The sequence below is a fragment of the Lacerta agilis genome, chromosome 8, assembly GCF_009819535.1.
Source record: "Lacerta agilis isolate rLacAgi1 chromosome 8, rLacAgi1.pri, whole genome shotgun sequence".
Taxonomy (NCBI): domain Eukaryota; kingdom Metazoa; phylum Chordata; class Lepidosauria; order Squamata; family Lacertidae; genus Lacerta; species Lacerta agilis.
Window position 1 is genome coordinate 82930601 of NC_046319.1, and position 20755 is coordinate 82951355.

A 20755-nucleotide genomic window follows, 5' to 3' on the forward strand; every position below is an offset into this window, starting at 1 on the left:
AGAGTCCTTTCCACCAGCGCCATCATTCTCAACAAAACCTTGTGCTGATAAATAGGCACCTTTTCGTTTGTGTACATTTTAAAGGCTTCCTAGAGTGCACTTTAACCCACAGCCCAGGTGCAGAAGAAGGCAATGAAGTCATAGGTGCACCAAACAGGATAAGGCGCATGAACAGTATGCCATAAACTTAATCAAGTGGAATAATCAACATCGTAAAGTTATGAACCAGGATGGAACCGGCTGTTTCCATCTCTGAGTGATAGCAAACACCAGAGCATAGGATATCCGAAGGCAGTGACCTGAAAATGGGCATTTTCTGCTGTTGCCCCTGCACTGGGGAATGTCCTTTTCTTGACCACATTTGAAGCATCGCCCAACAATTGCATCAGACCTTTTGTAAAGACAGCATATCTTTTGCCCACGCTTTCCCTGACGCATAATATTGAACCCTGTTATTAGGGAATTCCTGTTTTTATGCTGCAACTGTTTCATTGTGCATATGTTCTCTTTTTGCACCTAGCTTTGAGATTTTAAAATATAAAGCAGCTTAGAAATGTGTTTAACTAGTAAACAGGCTCTCTCAGCAGCCCACCCTGTTTATTCCCAAAAAACTTTGCTCACAGTGGCCTCAAACGCTCTTGCTTCTGCTGCAGATTTTGCAACGGCCCCGTTGTGTCCTGGTCGCACTACAAGATGCTTTGAATCTGGACAGCTTTGCTTTGAATGCAAGACAACAGACCGTACAGAAATATATGTATTTTTCATTCACTGTATGTTGAAAAACGCCCCCAAATTTTAAGCTTTTGAAGTTCTCCAGTTTCCTACATGTACAGCTGCAGAAGTCCTACTGGTTCTTCTCCCCTCAAGGCAAGCTGCAGAAGCAAGGGGCTGTTGGCCGTTGGAGCTGGTAGGGTAGAAGCCAGGGAGACTGACAGTAGGGGGACCAGAGCCAATTACAGGTAGGTAGCTGTGTTGGTCTGCATAGTCAAAACAAAACAAAAAATAAAAAAAATTCCTTCCAGTAGCACCTTAGAGACCAACTAAGTTTGTTCTTGGTATGAGCTTTCGTGTGCATGCACACTTCTTCAGATACACTGAAACAGAAGTAACCAGACCCTTATATATAGTGAGAGAGTGGGGAGAGGTATTACTCAGAAGGGTGGTGGGAATGGGTGATTGGCTGATAGCTGTGGAAAACCTGTTGCCGACTGTTAACGACTGCAATTGGTCTTACAGGAAAAGGCAAGGGGTGAGATGGCTAAAGATAGCTTTGTCATGTATAATGAGATAAGAATCCAATGTCTTTGTTCAGACCAGGTCTCTCCATGGTTTTAAGTTTGGTAATGAGTGGTTTTCCCAGTAGTATTGTATGGAAGTGAGAGCTGGACCATAAAGAAGGGTGATCGCAAAAGAATTGATGCTTTTGAATTATGGTGCTGGAGGAGACTCTTGAGAGTCCCATGGACTGCAAGAAGATCAAACTTACTCATCCTTAAAGAAATCAGCCCTGAGTGCTCACTGGGACAGATCCTGAAGCTGAGGCTCCAAGATTTTGGCCACCTCATGAGAAGAGAAGACTCCCTGGAAAAGACCCTGATGTTGGGAAAGATGGAGGGCACAAGGAGAAGGGGACGACAGAGGATGAGATGGTTGGACAGTGTTCTCGAAGCGACTGGCATGAGTTTGGCCAAACTGCGGGAGGCAGTGGAGGATAGGGGTGCCTGGTGTGCTCTGGTCCATGGGGTCACGAAGAGTCGGACACGACTGAACGACTGAACGAGTTGCAATTCAGCCACTTCTCTTTCCAGTCTATTTCTGAAATTCCTTTGTAGTAAGACAGCTACTTTGAGATCTTGTACAGAATGTCCTGGGAGACTGAAGTGTTCTCCTACTGGTTTCTCTGTCTTGTGATTCCTGATATCAGATTTATGTCCATTTTATCCTTTGGTGTAGGGTTTGGCCTGGTTGTCCAATATAGAGAGCTGAAGGCAGGGCCAACTCATTCTAGGCTTGGCCCCATCCTCCTCCCTGCTCAGTTCTACAAGGGCAACACTGAGGCTAAGGAAGAAGAATCTGATAGGCATTGCTCCCCATGGACTGGATGCAAGAAAGAAAAGAAGAAGTGAGGAAGGTGGGGCCTGGTGGAGGGCAAGCTGAGGTTACTGGGGCCCAATCCATCCCCATGGACCAGCCTCCATTGCTTCCTTTTCTTATGGGTTCGTTCCTTCTCAGAATCCTTAGAGTAGGGCTTCTGGTGTGGGTCGCCACAAACGAAGACCAGGCCAGCAGCTCAGCCTTGGCCAAATAGCGTTGAAAGCCCATAATATTTAGGTGACGTCCTTATGATTGCTGTTCCGTGGGCCCAACAAACATGTCCAACCTAAACCTCTTTTATTACAGTATTTCTATTGATTGCAGCCGGGCAGATTGCAGCCCCGACACATTCACAGTCCTGGTCTTGGAAGTTTTAAACATCTGACGATTCTGTGTGTTTTTATATTATGCTGGAAGCTGCCCAGAGTGGCTGGGGAAACAAAGTCAGATGGGTGGGGTATAAGTAATAAATTATTATTATTATGGAAGACTTTGAAACGCTTGACTCTTCTAGCTTGCTACGCTGGTACAATAATATTTACCTATAACTGGACAAAAATTTACCCATAACATATGCCTATTAAAAGGGAATTCCTTATTTAGTTGAACATTATTTTGTATTCCAGTGCATCAGACATACAGTCCTCTATTTCAGCAGCATATCTGCTGTTGTAAGATTTCCTCCTTTGTCTCATTGTAGATGGATGTTCTCTTTTCTTCTGCTGTTGTATCTCAGTAACCTCTTCGCCCCATAGCTATCTTTAAACCTGACTTCACATTTATTTTCGCCACTGATTGCGATGTGCTGGAGTCAGCCTTGCAAATGATGCTTTGACATGCCCTGACGGAACACTGGAAATGTACCCCGGGATTCAGGGCATCTTTGGAGTGCTAAGTTCAGGCACAATAGTGTGGATTTAGTCTTTGGGGCAAAACGCAAGGGCTCATTTGATCTCAAACGTTTTCAGAACCACAAGGTTTTTGCAAGAACCGCACACAAAACCTTTATGACGTTAGCACATGCCCGGCAGGTCATTTATTTGAATGTCCTGGCTTCAAAGCTAGCACTTTTCTCATAAAATATTTCCAAGAGTGGAAATATGCCTTACTTGAAATGGTCTTTTGAGCCAGAACTAGCATGGATAAGGAGCAATGTAGGGCAACGTGTTAAAACCAGGAGATGGAAACCTATCCAATAGCCCAGATTTGCAGTTCTGCAGGCTGGGCACTGGACTTCTGTCCTGTATGGCAGGGCCAGGATAGGAGATCTCCCCCACTGCCTGCTTGGAAGTCACCTGACACCACAACGTTTGCACCCTTGTTGTTTGCAATCAGACCATGAAAGCAAAAAAGACACTTTGCAAGCCCTCACTATGACATGATCCTTGTGGGCTTGCAAAGTGCAGGGCTTTGCAGGCCCCGGCAATCAGTTGACCACCAGTGCCTGCAAACTCCCTTTTGGCATCCATCAGCATCTTTACCTATAGGACAGGTGGGCATGGCCTTGGCAGAAGCAGCCTTGTGGGCCAAACAGGGATGCCTGGAGGCCTAAGGACATGCCCATAGAGCAAGGCAGAGGCTCTCTGCCATGGCTATGTGGGCATGTGAGTCAAACCCAGACATGCCGGTTTTCCAGTCTCCTGCTAGCAAAGTCAGACATGGTTCTTTGCTGGGAAGAGAATGAGGATGGCCTGACTTTCTGGCTTTGCTGGAAGGACAAGCATCTATTCCATCTGCCAGGCCACGTTGCATGCTGTGTGTTACAGAACATGTTACGCACCAGAGCGCAGCCTCGTCCTCTCCTTTGCCTCCAGGGCTTACTATTCTCGTCTCTCTCTTCACTCCCTCCCCCCCCCCCCGCCCCCGCTTAATAGCTCATGCAAATTTGCCGTCTACAGCAGCTGCTCTTTCTCTCCTGCAATTCCTACATTTCAGAGTCTTTCTCTGTGCTAAGATTCATTCTCTCAAACATCAGAAGATGTGGTCAAATATGGACTGCAACACTTCGGACTACAAGGAGGAATACTGCTCCATACTAAAAAACAAGGAACCACCACAAACTCTCTGTACACAGAAACATTCCCTGCATCCCGGAGACACACACACACACAAACACAAAGAGAGAGTGTGTCTAGGCTGGAACCCTTCTCCCTGAGATGCTGGCTCTCTGCATGCAGGGAGCTGCTTGTGTACAGAAAAGTGTTCCAGTGCGTGGGCCACCACAAAGCAGAACAGTCACTTCCGCCTGCCCAGGAAAATAGAGGTTTTCAGCACTTTGGGGACGTGACGGATGGTGAGCGACACCCGTGTCCCCCGCTGCAACATGTCCCCAAGTTCGGCGTCACACATGCCTGCGTTGGCCACTTTCTCTGTGACAGCGTCCTCTGTGACCGGGCGGATGCCGTGAAGGTAACGGCAGTACATGTCCTCCCGCAAGACCAAGAGGCTACGGGGCTTCAGGAGCAGGGACAGGAAGTGGCGCTGGTCTTCAGTCTGAGGGATGGGCCCCTGGAGAGGGAAACAAAAACCCTTAGCTGTGATGTTTCTAGAAGATGTGCGCAGCCTGAGAGCAATACATTTTGGCATGTAGGCGGAAATGGAAGTGTGCTTTATAGCAGTGCTCATCAAATTATTGTGCCACACAACGCCATCTCCTGGATTTGCCACTTGGGGGGTCGTCCCCCCCGCATATCCTGATATATCTGTTGCTTCTACTGCTAAATGGTACCCAAATTCCATGCACCCACATTTCCAAAATATGCCCAAGCAAAGTCAGTAGCATTGCAGTTGCCTGGTGACACCTGTAAGTGGGTTCTGCATGTCTTTTTTACACTGTGTATGCAGAGCTAGGATCAGGGCAACAGCAGCTACCTAGAACAGCAGAGAAAGATGAAATATTTGGGGGGTGGTGTGGAGGAAGGAGCAGATAATTTGCATGGTTAATGTGGCAACTGGCAAGCAGGCTATCAACGGGCAGCAATGGGGGATCAAACAGCCACAGGTTATTGACAGGGCATCTATTTTGCATGCAGAAGGCCAGATCTCCAGGTTAAGGCTGAGAGACTCTCTTTGCTTGAACCCCTGGAGAGCTGCTGCCAGTCAGTGCAGACTGCACTGAACTAGATGGATGAATGACCTGGCTTGGTACGAGGCACCTTCCTATGTTCCTCTAAATGGCAATTATTACTGGGCCTCCCTTGAACTCCCTGATCCTCACCTCCAGCAGAAATTGAGCTGCCCATATCTGAGTGGCAGTGCCAACCAACACTCCCCACAGCTCTGGCCAGAACCAGTTAACTGACCAGCAGCTGAATTGGGACTGGACTACAGTACTTCGAAAATGATTTACAGGTGGCATTTAACTCGGAGTAGGTCTGCTAAGGTGTATAAGACTGAATCCGATAAGCGCTGGAGGTGCAATCAGGTTGAGGACCTGTAAAAGGGTAAAAGAGGATTGGGAAATAATTCACAACGAATTGAAAAAAATGTTTTAAAATACTTTTCAAAAAAGAGAAAAAAACAGAGCCCTTTCTGTTGGGGATAATTCAAACGGAAATTCCCAGGTGTCAAAAAAGGTTATTTATGTACACCACTACTGCAGCCCGTGTTTCGTTAGCCCCCAAATGGAAAACGAGCGAGGTCCCAACGAAAGAAGAATGGCAACTTAAGCTGATGAAATATGCGCAGCTTGCAGACTTAACATATAGAATAAGAGAACAAGAAGAACATAGGTTTAGAGAAGATTGGGAAATGTTTATTGAATATATGGGGGGGAAGTTGGGTACACTCAAAAACGTTGGCAGCATTAACATGAATTCAACAGCGTAAATAAGTTTTGATGGATGTAATAATGGAATACTGAATAGTTTAGTTTATGTAAAATATGCAGGGATTCATGACTTGCAAAACGAACCATGGAAAGAGAAGAAGGGAAGTCATTGATAGTTTAAGGATGTTTAAATGCGCATTCTAAAACAGAAAAATTAATAAAAATTATATTTAATAAATAAAATAAAATAAAATGGGACTGGAGGAGAACGTCCACTTGCTCATTATTATTTACCTCTCCGCCTTCCGTTTGCTGCCTTCTGCTGATGGGATGGTAGAAGTCAAGGAAGGTGTGAGACCCCAGGTTGACAGTTGTGACGGTGGGGAAATAGAGGGGCCCATCCTCGTGAGGCTACGGGCAAAACAGACCCAATGTCAGGGAAAGGAGATATTTTTCTGCCCAAAGCAGTGCCAGATTTACGTATAAGCTAAACAAGCTGTAGTTCAGGGTCCCACTCTCTTGGGGCTCCCCCCAAAAATTAAAGGCAAAAAAAAAACCAACAACACCTTGGTGTACATTTCCAATATAAGATAAAAACAAAGAAAATAAAACCTATGTACAGCAAGAGTGTTTTGTGTTGTGTCGGCTCCTATGATGTAAGTAATGGGCCCTGCCTGCTAGCCTGCTCCCTAAAATCACTGGTTTGCTCCTTTCTCTATATAGGGTGCCTACATTCTGCTATTTATCATTATTAGTCTTTGCATCGTATATTTACACCTTTTATTATTTCATATTATAGCAAGTTTCTAGAGACTAGATTATGAGTCTTTGTAAATTGTCTTGCTAAAGGAACTTTCGTTATTGCCAAATGTCAATGGGTTTTGCATTATTAAGTTTGTTATGAATAAAAAATCATTTCAAGTTAGAGCTGAATAATTATTTCACTATTAATATACTTCTTCTTAATTGTATTTCACTATTAATAGACTTCTTCTTAATTGTATTTCATTTCAACAATTACTTTAGTAAAATACATCTTTTGTGATATGCAAATGGCTTGAGATACCTATGAGGTCCATAAATGACCATCTAGCATATATTCAACACACAAAAAACATTTGTTGTGGACAAAGGACAGCTGGACATAGAAAGGGCCCCATTACCTTCAGGAGCTGAGGGCCACATCAAACCTCAATCCGGCCCCGGCCCAAATGCTTGAGATGAGATTGCCTGGGGCAGCCGAGTCCCCAAAGCACCCCAGCCCCAATTTCAAGGTATAAGGATCCTTGCTGGATTGGGACAAGGCCACATCTAGTCCAGTATCCTGTTCTCAACCAGACGGCCATCATGGAAAACCCTCAAGGAGGATTCGAACACAAGAGCATTTCCCCCACCTGTGGTTTTCAGGAAAAAAATTGCTGTGACGGCAGCCATCGATAGCCCTTCTCCTGCCCGAATTTGTCTAACCTTCTTTTAATGCCACCTAAATTGGAGGCCATCACTGTCTCTTGTGGGAGGGAGTTCCACAGATTAACTGTGCGCTGCATGAACAAGTTCTTTTATCTGTCCTTTTAAAACATATTAATATTTAAAATTTTTGTTTTCAGCCATACTAACTGAAGTGGAAAAAAGAAGAAAAGGGTTATCTGTCCTGAATCTCCCAACATTCAGCTTCAGTGGGTGTCCACGAGTTTTATGAGGGAGAAAACCTTTTCCCTTTCTACTTTCTCTATGCCATGCCTAACTTCTACCTTGCAGGGGGGATTTGATTTAAATCAAATCAATTTAAATCACTAGTCAGTACGACTTGATTTAAATCATATGTTTTTTACAGAAAAACTCATTCTTGGAGGTGTAATCTTAGAGGAAGGTTTCATTTTTGGAATAATAAATTTTCAGAGTAGTTTTTGCAGTTATATCAAAAATTACTGATTTGGTTGTACTATTAGAAATACATAGACAGATAATTATGAAATTAGGATGAGGTTTAATAAGTTAACTTTATACTTGGACAAACTTTCTGCTCTACTTGATTGGAAGGAGAAAAATAATCATTTCCTTAATAACAATTTAAACAATTTATTCAACTAAAGCAATAACATTATAGCAATATGTATCCATGTTTGTTAACTGGTGTGGTTAAACATTTTGGGTTTGTTTGGTTTTTTAAAAAAACTTAGACTGAGTTTTAGTACACATGAAAAACGTTAAAGAAATCCTTATTTCCTGATGAATAGCCTTTGGACTATAATGTAACTTAAATAGAAAACTATCTTTAGAAAGGTTTTTCGTCCAGAAGCATTTTATTTTTAAAAATCCGATTTAATTTAAAAAATCCAAAAAATTTTTTAAACCGATTTTTTCTTTTTAAATCATTGGTTTTTATCCACCCTGCTACCATGTCACCTCTTATTCACCTTTCCTCTGAAGTAAAAAGCCCCTTAACTGCAGCTTTTCCCCTCACAAGCGCCATCCCTGGGGCCATTTTGCTTTCCCCTTTTCTGAAACTTTCCCAACATTAACGCCAGCCTTTTCTGAGACGGGGCCGCCAGAAAAACCGCACGCGGTTTTTTCGATACGCCGCGCCCGCGCCACAGATTTGTACGAAGGGCCTTAGGGACATCTTGGCGGTTTTTATCCCGGGCGCCATGTGTGAGGCAGTCGGTTACCATGATGCCCTCGCCAGGGCGGTACTCGTTGACCAGGACGTGGTTCGCCATTTTCCCTCCGAAAACGCTGAGGGAGGACACTTTGTCTGCGCAGGCCTGGAGCCAGGCGGGCAGCTTCTCCAGAACCATCCCTTTGGGGTGTGGCAGCCCTCCTGAGGGGAAAAAAGAAGCACAAAAGCGCCACAGATTTAAAATACCGTCTACGGTGGCCGTGGCAAAGTTTCTTTCGGTAGTCATACGTATCAAAAATCACCATACTCAAGACTGAACAAATATGATCTCGGTCTCCCTCTCCGTGTGTGAACCTGTATTTTATTCTGAATCTACATTACGGGTATTTGGACCGCCATAAATGCAGGTGAAACTCGAAAAATTAGAATATCGTGGAGAGGTTCATTTCTTTCAGTAATTCAACTTAAAAGGTGAAACTAATACATGAGATAGACTCATGACATGCAAAGCGAGATATGTTATGTCAAGCCTTTATTTGTTATAATTGGGTATATTATAGGTCAAGCCTTTATTTGTTATAATTGTGACGAATATGGCGTACAGCTGATGAGAACCCAAAATTAACAATCTCAACTTTGGGGTTTTCATCAGCTGTGCGCCATAATAATAATAATAATAATAATTTATTATTTATACCCCGCCCATCTGGCTGGGTCTCCCCGGCCACTCTGGGCGGCCTCCAACAAATACTAAAATACAATACAAAGTCACAAATTAAAAACTTCCCTAAACAATTATAACAAATAAAAGCTTGACATATCTCGCTTTGCATGTCATGAGTCTATCTCATATATTAAACTCCAGTAGCTAATGAAAACAATTGCTTACATAAATGGACTTTTCCACAATATTCTAATTTTTCGAGTTTCACCTGTATTTATTATTAAAATACTGTCCTTAGGGCACAAGATTTAGGGCACAACATACAAATGGAAAATTGGGGAAAACTGTGGAAAGTGAATTTAAAATTCACTGATTGTAGAACTTTGAAAAGAGAATTATACTAGAATGATGTATCAATGGTATATCACCCCGGCAAAAATGTACAGAACAAGCTCCAATAAGTGTTGGAAGTGTAAAGGGAAAGAAGGCACGTTTTTCCATCTGTGGTGGGGTTGTAAAATAATGAAAAGCCATTGGGAAATGATTTATAATGAAATGAAAAGAACGTTTAAGACAACTTTGTTAGAAGTCTGGGAGCTTTTTTTGTTAGGTATGAAATGGCAAAAGAGCGGAAGAAATTATTTATGTACGCTACGACATAGGATATACAGGTGAAACTTGAAAAATTAGAATATCGTGGAAAGGTTCATTTCTTTCAGTAATTCAGCTTAAAAGGTGAAACTAATATATGAGATAGACTCATGACATGCAAAGTGAGATATGTTATGTCAAGCCTTTATTTGTTATAATTGTGATGATTATGGCGTCCAGCTGATGAGAACCCCAAATTCACAATTTCAACTTTGGGGTTTTCATCAGCTGTACGCCATAATCATCACAATTATAACAAGCAAAGGCTTCACATATCTCGCTTTGCATGTCATCTCATATATTAAACTCCAGTAGCTAATGAAAACAATTGCTTACAGAAATGGACTTTTCCTCAATATTCTAATTTTTCGAGTTTCACCTGTAACTAGTCCAAAGATGGAAAGACGAGATACCAATGAAAGAAGAATGGCAAGAAAAGCTGATGGGATATGCTGAAATGGCAAAGCTGACCGGGAAACTAAGAGACAGGGACAAAGAGACTTTAAAAAGGATTGGGAATAAAAAATAAATAAATAAGAATTGGGAATTGTTTATGTTGTATCTACAGAAATATTCTAAAGAAGTGGACTCGGTAACAGGATTTGAGTAAACACGTACAATTAAGAAAATAAATATAAAGTTAAGACGTTACAACTAGGAAAACAATGAAATGTAAGATGCGATTCGGGAAATGTGGTACGAAAATGGTAAGAATATAATGATATTTAGGTAAAGGGTTACAAAATTAAGGTAGAATAAAACAGGCAGGAGAAACAAATATTTAAAGAACCAGAAGGGGAAGTTGAGGGAAGTCAGGGGAGGGGATTGGGACTGTGTTTTTTTGTGATATTGATGATTGTGTGGTATATAAAACTGTAAAACTCAATAAAATTGTTTTCAAAATAAGATGCTGTCTGTAACAGGGGTAGAGGGTGGTCATGTCAAGGCTGATGGCAGCCACACTCCAACAAACATGGCGGTTTTTCACATCTGGAAGGCCACGTAATGGTTGCATGAGTCAGCCCATGTTTCTTGACGGTTTCCCTCATAAACTGTTTACCTCACAACAGAGGCCAGCAAAGTCAGGCTGAGTCACTCGCAGGCCCGGCCTGTGGAGATTTCCACTCACGAGTTTTGCCAGGAAAGCCAATTTGTTTTGGCAGGCTTTTAAGGTTTCACAGATCAAAAATATGATGTTACCTCAGCTTCACTGTGGTGTGTGAGTGTGTGAGTGTTTTTAAACATTTTAGCTGACATTGGTTTAATTCAGTGGGGTCCAGACTTTTTTCAAAGAGGGCCAGATTTGATGAAGTGAAGGGCCGTGAGGGCCGGCCAGAGGGCCAACCAAAATTGTTGAGCTTTTTTGGGGATTGAAGTTGTTGAGGTTTTTTTAGGATTTTACCCCAGGAAATAAACTGCCACGGGGGCCGGATTAAACCGACCGGCGGGCCACATTAGGCCCCCAAAATGAACTTTGCCTGGTTTTAATTCCTCAGCAATTCACTATTTTATTCACCTCATGTCGCAAGTTATCAGACAGCAGGTGGAGTGGGACTTGATATGGTATTTCATGGTTGTTCAATATATTTGTGTGTGTTCTGGTCCAGATTTAAGCACTCCCAAAATGGTGGATTTGATTTAAATCAAATCGATTTAAATCACTCGTCAGTAAGACTTGATTTAAATTACTAGTCAGTAAGACTCGATTTAAATCACTCGTCAGTAAGACTTGATTTAAATCATTTTATTTATTTATTTTACAGAAAGGTTCAATCTTGCCGGCATCCTCTTAATATTTACAACCAGAGGAAGCTTTCATTTTTGGAACCGTAAATTTTCAGAGTAGTTTTTACAGTTATATCAAAAATCACTGATTTGGTTATACATTACTATGAGAAATACATAGACAGATAATTATGAAATTTGTTTATATTTGGACAACTTTTCTGCCTTACTTTATTGGAAGGAGAAAAATAATCATTTCCTTAATAACAATTTAAACAATTTATTTAACTAAAACAATAACATATGTATCCATGTTTGTTAACTCAGTGTTTTTCAACCACTGTTCCGCGGCACACTAGTGTGCCGCGAGATGTTGCCTGGTGTGCCGTGGGGAAAATTGAAAAATTCAAGATAATTACTTTATATATAGTCAATATAGGCACAGAGTTAAATTTTTTAACATTTTCTAATGGTGGTGTGCCTCGTGATTTTTTTCATGAAACAAGTGTGCCTTTGCCCAAAAAAGGTTGAAAAACACTGTGTTAACTGATGTGGGTAAACACATTTTTTTAAAACACAAACAAACCTTAGACTGCTTTTTAACACACATGAAAAACTTTAAACAAATCCTTATTTCCTGATGAACAACCTTTGGACTATAACGTAACTTAAATAGAAAACTATCTTTAGAAAGGTTTTTCCACCAAAAGCATTTTATTTTAAAAATCTGGTTTAAATAAATAAATAAATAAAATTATTTTTAGAATTATTGATTTTTAATCATCCTGACTCCCAACTGGGTGAACAAACAAACAAGTCCAGCTTTCTCAACTTGGGGCAGTCTGTATCACCGCTACCCAAAAATAATAATATTTATTTCCCGCTCTTCTGTCAAGGAAGTCAGGCTGAGGTGGGGAGTTCCTCATTTCCCCCCCTCACAACAAATCTGTGAGGGAGGTTAGGCCTGGCAAAATGCTGTTTTATAAGCTTCACAGCAAACAGGAGACGCACCTCTCCAAGTCCACGTCTAACGCTCTTAACCGCTAAACCACCATATTTTTTCGCTCCATAGGGCGCACCGGACCATAGGGCGCACCTCATTTTTAGAGGAGGAAACAAGAAAAAAAAATATTTTTCTGGTTTTCCTCCTCTAAAAGCCCTATTTTTTTGAGGATCAGCTAAACCTTTTGCAGCTTTTTTTGCAAAGGGAAAAGCCCTGGTTTTTTAGGATCAACTAAAGGTTTTGCAGCTTTTTTTGCAAAGGGAAAAGCCCTGTTTTTTTGAGGATCAGCTAAAAGTTTTGCAGCTTTTTTTGCAAAGGGAAAAGCCCTCTTTTTTAGGATCAACTAAAAGTTTTGCAGCTTTTTTGCAAAGGGAAAAGCCCTGTTTTTTTGAGGATCAGCTAAAAGTTTTGCAGCGTTTTTTGCAAAGGGGGAAAAGCAAAGAGGAAAAGCCCCATTTTTATGGGGTTCAACTCACATTTCTGCAGCTTCTAAAGGAAAGGGAGGCTTTTCTACTGTTTCCAGACAGATAATCTAATCAGCCAGTCACATGTTGCTGGGGAAACAAACAACCTCCCTCCGCAGCACATTCAACAAAGGAGGGCGGGGCTGAAAGGGAGCCGGGACTCTTATCTCTCTCCCGATCTCTTGCTGATCAGCTGCTGAGCGGGGTCCTTTCAACACCCCCTTTTCTCCTTGTAAAATAAAAAGCATGATCCTCTTTTGGCCCCTGGGCAATTCAGCTCCAGGGACCACTATTCGCCCCATAAGACGCACAGATCATAGAATCATAGAATCATAGAATCCTAGAGTTGGAAGAGACCCCAAGGGCCATCCAGTCCAACCCCCTGCCAAGCAGGAAACACCATCAAAGCATTCCTGACAGATGGCTGTCAAGCCTCCACTTCAAGACCTCCAAAGAAGGAGATTCCACCACACTCCTTGGCAGCAAATTCCACTGTCGAACAGCTCTTACTGTCAGGAAGTTCTTCCTCATGTTTAGGTGGAATCTTCTTTCTTGTAGTTTGAATCCATTGCCCCGTGTCCGCTTCTCTGGAGCAGCAGAAAACAACCTTTCGCCCTCCTCTATATGACATCCTTTTATATATTTGAACATGGCTATCATATCCCCCCTTAACCTTCTCTTCTCCAGGCTAAACATACCCAGCTCCCTAAGCCGTTCCCCATAAGGCATCATTTCCAGGCCTTGGACCATTTTGGTTGCCCTCCTCTGGACACGTTCCAGCTTGTCAGTATCCTTCTTGAACTGTGGTTCCCAGAACTGGACACAGTATTCCAGGTGAGGTCTGACCAGAGCGGAATACAGTGGTACTATTACTTCCCTTGATCTAGATGCTATACTCCTATTGATGCAGCCCAGAATTGCATTGGCTTTTTTAGCTGCTGCATCACACTGTTGACTCATGTCAAGTTTGTGGTCTACCAAGACTCCTAGATCCTTTTCACATGTACTGCTCTCAAGCCAGGTGTCACCCATCCTGTATTTGTGTCTTTCATTTTTTTTGCCCAAGTGTAGTACTTTAGATATTTCCCCTTACTTTTTAGCAGGAAAAAAGTACGTCTTATGGAGCGAAAAATACGTAGCCTTTGGTGTGATGAGAGGCCTATACAGTGGTCCCTCGGTTGTCAAACATAATCTGCTCCGGAAGACCATTTGATTTCCAAAAATGTTCCAACAACCGAGGCGCAAAAGGGCTGGTTGCAAAGTCTTTCCCCCCCCTTTTTCTTTTTAATGCTTTATCGGTTGAAAATTACCATCCATAACATAACAAAGATGATCAGTTGTTGTTAAAAACAAAACAAAAAGTATACCATCTTTCATTGCTTAATTGATACTTGCTTTATACATCGTTTTGTAATTCAACTGAACTTGACCTCTGATCCTCCCCTGGCGTTCCTTTAAATACGCACTTGCCTAAGACTTCTCCATGCTGTCTGACTTACTTTGAGTTTCATCAAATTTTTAGGGTTGCCAGGTCTGCTTCCAAATAATAGCGGACAAGCGGGGGGGGGGGGGTTTAAATTAAATTAAATTATGTATTTTCTTACAAACACGTTTTAAAATACCATTTCATCATAAAGCTTTTGAATAAAAAAATGTCCACTATTTTGTGAAAAAAATAGTGAACATAATGTGAAAAAGTGGACTGTCCACTCAAATAGTGGACACCTGGCAACCCCACAAATTTTCCTATTTTATGCACAGAAGTTCAATCAGAACCTGCCAAATGGACTGATAATTTGACAGTATTCTTTTACATAAACTCTGTATATATGTCCCACTCTCTGATAATTTTTTCATCTGCAACGTCTCTCAACCTTGCTGATATCATCTCGCCAGTTCAGCGCATTCCCTTAATTTGTTTCGCCAATCTGATTTAAATGGGATATCCTCTCCTTTCCAATCTTTTGCAAAGGGCTGCCTGCAAGTCAATGAAGAATTTTTTGGGGGGGAGGGGAGACACAGCGGAAGCCGTTCGGCTTCCGAGGCGCGTTCGAAAACAGAAGCAATTACTTCCAGGATTTTGGCATTCGAAAACTGAAACGCTCGGCTTCCGAGACGCTTGAAAACCGAGATGCTGCTGTATATTACCCTGCCGAGCGAGGATTTTTCCACAGATCAGGGGCAGGCGTGTAGCAAAATGGCCGCCTGAGCCCAGTGACGTCGCAACGGGGGGCAGGGGGAGCAGAGGATCCCGGTGCTGGCAGCAAACCGCTATGTACAGCGCATGTGCGGCGTCGCACACACAAGTTGTACGTAACGCCGCCGCACATGCGCTGTACATAGTGGTTTGCCGCCAGCGCTGCTCGAGCGCCATACGGATGGGGGTGGGATCCCTCTGCCGCCGCTACAGCCGCATGTAGAAGATCCTCCGTTTGCGGCTGTAGCGGCACTGGAGGGATACCGGCACCATCCGTATAGCGCTAGAGTGGCGGCGCCGGCAAACCGCTATGTACAGCGCATGTGTGGCATCGCACATGCGCCCTGCGTAGTAACGCCCACCCCGGGTGTCACAATGCCTTCGTTCGCCCCTGCCTAAGCCTCCTTAATGCTGTTGAAGAAAACTGACCCCACTGTACACTGGCCTTCTGAGCCTCCTTCATGCGCTATAGGAGTGAATGGGGACGCACACGATTAAAGGGGGCAGTGAGGTTCCCCTCCGGTGTCCACACGCAACACTTACCCCAGTTCTGCAGCCTCCTCCCCGACAGCTGAGTCCACTTGGGCTTGGGGGCATCATAAACCTGGAGGCGGGGGGGGGGGGAAGCAAGATATTCACATGGAAACTGCAGGCATCAGAAGAAGTACCCAGAAAATGTTTAAAAATACAGTGGAACCTTGGGTTACGGACCCGATGCATTCCGGGGTGCCGTTCACACCCTGAAAAGTCCGTAACCTGAGCGGCGATATCGTGCATGCGTGAAAGTGCGATATTGGGCTTCTGCGCATGCACGAACTGCTCAGAATGGTTCTGCGCATGAGCAAACCGCGCAGAATGCTTCTGCGCATGCTCACTGGGCAAAACCCGGAACTAAACACTTCCGGGTTTGCCGCGTTCGCAACCCGAAAAAACACAACCAGAGGTATGACTGTACATTTGTGGGGAAAAACCAGAGGCATTTCTGTTAAGTGAAGTAGGGAATGAGATCCCAAAGAGAGATATAAAAGTGTTTATGTATGCGACAACAGCAGCAAGATCTCTTTTAGCCCCAAAATGGAAGCGACGGGAAATCCCATTGCTGGAAGCGTGGCAGGCGAAGATAATGGACTTTGCGGAATTGGCAAGGCTGACCGGGAAAATCGGAAACCAGCGCGATCCAGCTTTCCAAAAAGATTGGAGTAAATTTGTACAATACCTGAAGGACAATCGCAAACAGTTAACAACACTAGCAGGGTTGTCGTAAGACAACTTGCAAAGCCAAGGACTTGTACCTTCTTATATTTATTTTAAAAATTGTGATTAACGGAAGGAGTGAAATGTAAATGGGAAAATGAATAAAATGCTATGAGGTGATAATGAATTATGGAAACCATGAGACGGGAGGGAGTCGAAGCTCGACTGAGCAAATATTTAATGAGTACAATAAGGATTTGTTTAAATGTGCTAAAATGGAAACGTATGGAAATCAACTGGAATGGAAAATGGAAAAATGGAAATTAATATTTATTAATATTAAAAACAAAAACAGAAGTAGCCAAGGGCAGCTCTGGCTGGTCAATGCTGAAGACATTCTGGGGTGAGGCACCTCTGGTTTGCAGGCCAATTTTGGCTCATCAGGCTGTTTTTCTCCAAAGCACGGGCTGGGCACATCAGTTGGCATCACTATTGACACCAGCTGATGTACTGGCGGCACAAAGCTGTTCCCAGTACAGAACAGGATTGCCCACTCAGCCTAAACAGCAGGATTTGATCTCTGCTCCTCAGCCTTTGCGAGTCTCCCTTTAAGATAACACTTGAAAGGGGTTTCGTCAAATTTGGCCCGTGGGGCAGATCCCGATATGGCTGTGACCCACGGAGGCCAAAAAGTTCCCCACCCCTGGTTCGAATTCAACGAGGCGGTTCTTAAAACACAGCACAAAGGTGAACATAAGTGTGCGCGCACCTGTTGCAAAAGGTACGCCTCCTCTGCCTCTGTGATGAAATCCGGAACGTAATAGGCAGCTGGTGGAGACTGCATTAAAAAAGAGAAAACGTGAGAAGTACAAAAATGCAGATCTAATAAAAAAACCTCCCCCCCCAAAAAAAATATTTTTTTTATCCCTGCAATGTGAATTAGAGAACTTTGCATGCTCCTCCTCAGTCAGAATCATGGGTTTCTGTATGAAAAATGAATAATATCTATAAAATGAAGATTTTCCCTCTGTACAAAATACCTGGCACTTAATATTTGGTGGTTATGATAATGTTGCTCATTAGCCAAGCCTTTGGCTAATCAAACAACTGTTGATAATGTTGGCTAATTAAAGAATAAATGGACTTTTAAACTGGTTTGTTACTACGGTATGTATTTTCGTGCTTTTAATATTGCAAACCACCTTGTGATCCTTGGATGAAGGGCAGTATAGAAATTTAATAAAGAAGAAGAAGAAGAAGAAGAAGGGGTTCAAATTCTGGGGTGGTTTTTGTCTGTTTCCCCCTCCCTGGGATAATTATTCTGTTTCTTCTCTCTAGCCGCCACCCCAATCTATACTGGTCATAGACACGTGCAACACATTTCATGAGGGTGTGCACACAGGTTTGTTTTTTAAATGGCAAATATATTTTGAATATGTACTCATACTCAGTCATAAAGGATATCATTTTCATTCATCAAACTAAACAAATTAAAACCTGACTTCGTTGTTTTTCTTAAATTAACAAACAACCCTTTACTTAAAAAATACAAAAACTGAAAAAAATGAGATGCGAAACAGGCGTATGATCTTTATTGTAGAGTTGGAAGGGACCTCTGAGGGTCATCTAGCCCAACCCGCAGCAATCTTTAACCATCTTTAATCTTTACTATTATCTTCAACCAGGTAACAAGCAGTGCCCAGAATGACCAAAATGTGTTCAAGTTTCTTCATCTTCCTGTCCTAGAGAATGAGACGTCGCTCAACAGGTGTGAGCAAAAAGGTGTGACGTCCGCTGTAACTTAACTATGGCTTGATATGTAAAATTAAAAGTGGGTTGTGCTCATCTCCTTCCTGGGAAAACCTTCACCACCTCTAGACAAATCCATGACTGCTTCATTTCCAGCTTAATTCAATTCTGTGTGTGTGTGTGTGTGTGTGTGTGTGTGTGTGTCTGTGAACAAGTGTATTCCTATCAGTGAACACAATACAGTTGTCACTTGGTTCTCAAACGCTTTGGTACTCAAACAACTTGGAACCCAAACACTGCAAACCTGGAAGTAGGTGTTCCGGTTTGCGAACTTTTTCCGGAAGTTGAACATGCTCATTTTTGAGTGTTAGGCTTCAGATTGAGTGTTACGCTGAAATCTGTCTGTATTTGCTATTCATTTTGCGGGTTTTTGGTTTTTTTTGCAGCTCTTTCTTGTGACTGTGTGGAACCTGGTTCAGCTACAGATTGATCGATCGATCATGTGACTGCAGTACGTTGTTTATTGCCTTCATTTTATGGATCAACGGTCTCGTTACGATACTAAAATTCATGTTAAATTGCTGTTTTAGGGGTTGTTTTAACAACCCCTAAAACAGCGATTTAACATGAATTTTAGTATCTAACGAGACCGTTGATTAGTCCGGAACGGATTAGTCCATTTTGCATTACTTTCCATGGGAAAGCGCGCCTCGGTTTTGGAACGCTTTGGTTCAGGAACGGACTTCCGGAACGGATTAAGTCTGAGAACCAAGGTACCACTGTACAAAGCTTCCTAATAAATAGCGAGGGCATTCCAGCAAAAAACATCCCTCTCACAGGACGGTACCTGCGTTACACGAAACGGCTCCAGAGCCGGAATCCCAGCAGAAGTCGCCGACATCTCAGAACGGAGAGCTGAGCTTTCTTAGTTTCTTCTCACTCCATCACAGATCCCTGGGCCTCACCAGTCAGTTGCTCACCTGGGAAAGACAAAAGCAGCAGCATGTTAGACATGGGAAATGACCTGCTTTCAAGGAAGGCCGTCTAGTGCTAGAGACATTTGCTCACATCCAGCCCTTGTTACTCTTACCTCCCCCAGCCTCTTATATCCCCCCTTCCCCTTTATCTGCTGCTTCTCTGAATTACCTACCCTTAGTTTGGAAGCTCCTTGGGGCAGCGACCTCTCTGTGGCTTTGCTTCACCTTGACTTATAATTGCCACTTTATCCTGAGACTTTTAAACAGTGCTTTAAAGGACTTTTGCATATCTTACCCCCCCAAAAGAGATGCTTTTTACAGCTGTTTTAATGCCTTGGTTGCATTTTTGCATCTTAATTTGGAAGCTCCTTTGGGCAGCGACCTCTTTGTGGCTTTGCTTAATCTTGACTTATAATTGCCACTTTATCCTGAGACTTTTATACAGTGCTTTAAAGGACTTTTGCATATCTTACCCCCCCCCCAAAAGAGATTTTTTTTACAGCTGTTTTAATACCTTGATTGCATTTTTGCATCTTAGTTTGGAAGCTCCTTGGGGCAGCGACCTCTTTGTGGCTTTGCTTCACCTTGTCTTACAATTGCCACTTTATCCTGAGACTTTTAAACAGTGTTTTAAAGGACTTTTGCATATCTTACCCCCCCCCCCCAAAAAAGAGAGATTTTTTTTACAGCTGTTTTAATGCCTTGATTGCATTTTTGCATATTATTTTTATATTTCCACATGGCCCAGAAACCCGATGTTAGAAGGGCGGCAAGGGAACTCTTTTTTTGGGGGGGGGGGGACCACGAACAGGAAAAAAAAAACCAGGCAGACGAAGCACCACGTCCCTTGTGGCTGTTGCATAGATACTACCTGGAGTAACAGCTGAACCTGCTGAATTTCCGCCTGCCATGCAGCTGGAAATTCTTGCAAATGGGAATAAGGGGTGCAGTGGAGAAGCCTCCCCCATTGCAAGTGAGCCAAGCCTCACCAGGACGCTTAAGCCCTATAGCAGGGCTCCCAAGGGCAGGAAAAGGAACCCAGGAGTCCTGAGCCGCCCCCTCCCCATTGCAAACCGCCCCCCCTGCCCTTTTGCTCCATGCATACTCACTCATTCCAGCAGAAAGCAAGAGGACATTTCCGGGTAGCTCGTTGACTGACAGCTGCATCCATCCAATGAGAGAAAGCGGGGAAAGCCTCAGTAAGCAGCTGAGCTTTGTAGGTCCCGCCTTCCTTCAGTCTGGTGAACCAATCAATTGTCTGCGGGCTGGCCAAAATGAGTCTTTGGTGGGGAGGGGGCGTGGGTGTTCTTGAAGAGCAAGGGACGCTGGGAGCCAGGACTCCTGGGTTCCTTTGAAGGTCTGGTGAAAGGAGGCGGGCCAGGACTCCTGGGTTATTTTGATTGTCTGGGGGAAAGATAGGGGCCAGGACTCCTGGGTTCCTTTGGGGGCCTAGAGGAAGCAGAGGGGCCAGGACTCCTGGGTCCCCTTGGGGGTGTGGGAGAAAGATGTCTTGCTATGAGGTTTTCTTGGGGAAATTGAGTGGACTCTTAACCCTGCTCTGAGCAAGACCTCTTGGAAAGGCACCCCCCCCTCCATTTCTTTCTGAAGCTGTATAATGCTTTGTTCAGTAAACTTTTTTCCTGCGCTC

At 43.2% G+C, this 20755-nt stretch overlaps 1 protein-coding gene across 1 annotated transcript; it reads right to left on the reverse strand.

Annotated features, from left to right (window-relative positions):
* Positions 1 to 4218: 4218 nt before the first annotated feature.
* Positions 4219 to 20276, reverse strand: ALKBH6 (alkB homolog 6). The gene is made up of 7 exons (XM_033158623.1): positions 20217 to 20276; positions 18978 to 19110; positions 17151 to 17219; positions 15731 to 15791; positions 8533 to 8684; positions 6158 to 6274; positions 4219 to 4602 (listed from the first exon to the last, which is right to left on the reverse strand). The coding sequence occupies exons 2-7, from the start codon at positions 19029 to 19031 to the stop codon at positions 4330 to 4332; spliced, it is 726 nt and encodes a 241-aa protein (XP_033014514.1). The 5' UTR covers positions 19032 to 19110; positions 20217 to 20276; the 3' UTR covers positions 4219 to 4329.
* Between the last annotated feature and the right edge of the window lie 479 nt (positions 20277 to 20755).

Coding starts and splice junctions, on each gene's coding strand:
- ALKBH6 (XM_033158623.1), bottom strand. CDS start 19,031: ATGTCGGCGACTTCTGCTGGGATTCCGGCTCTGGAGCCGTTTCGTGTA. Junction 15,792..17,150: donor AGGCGTACCTTTTGCAACAG/GTGCGCGCACAC, acceptor CCCCGCCTCCAG/GTTTATGATGCCCCCAAGCC. Junction 8,685..15,730: donor GAGGAGGCTGCAGAACTGGG/GTAAGTGTTGCG, acceptor TTTTCCCCTCAG/GAGGGCTGCCACACCCCAAA.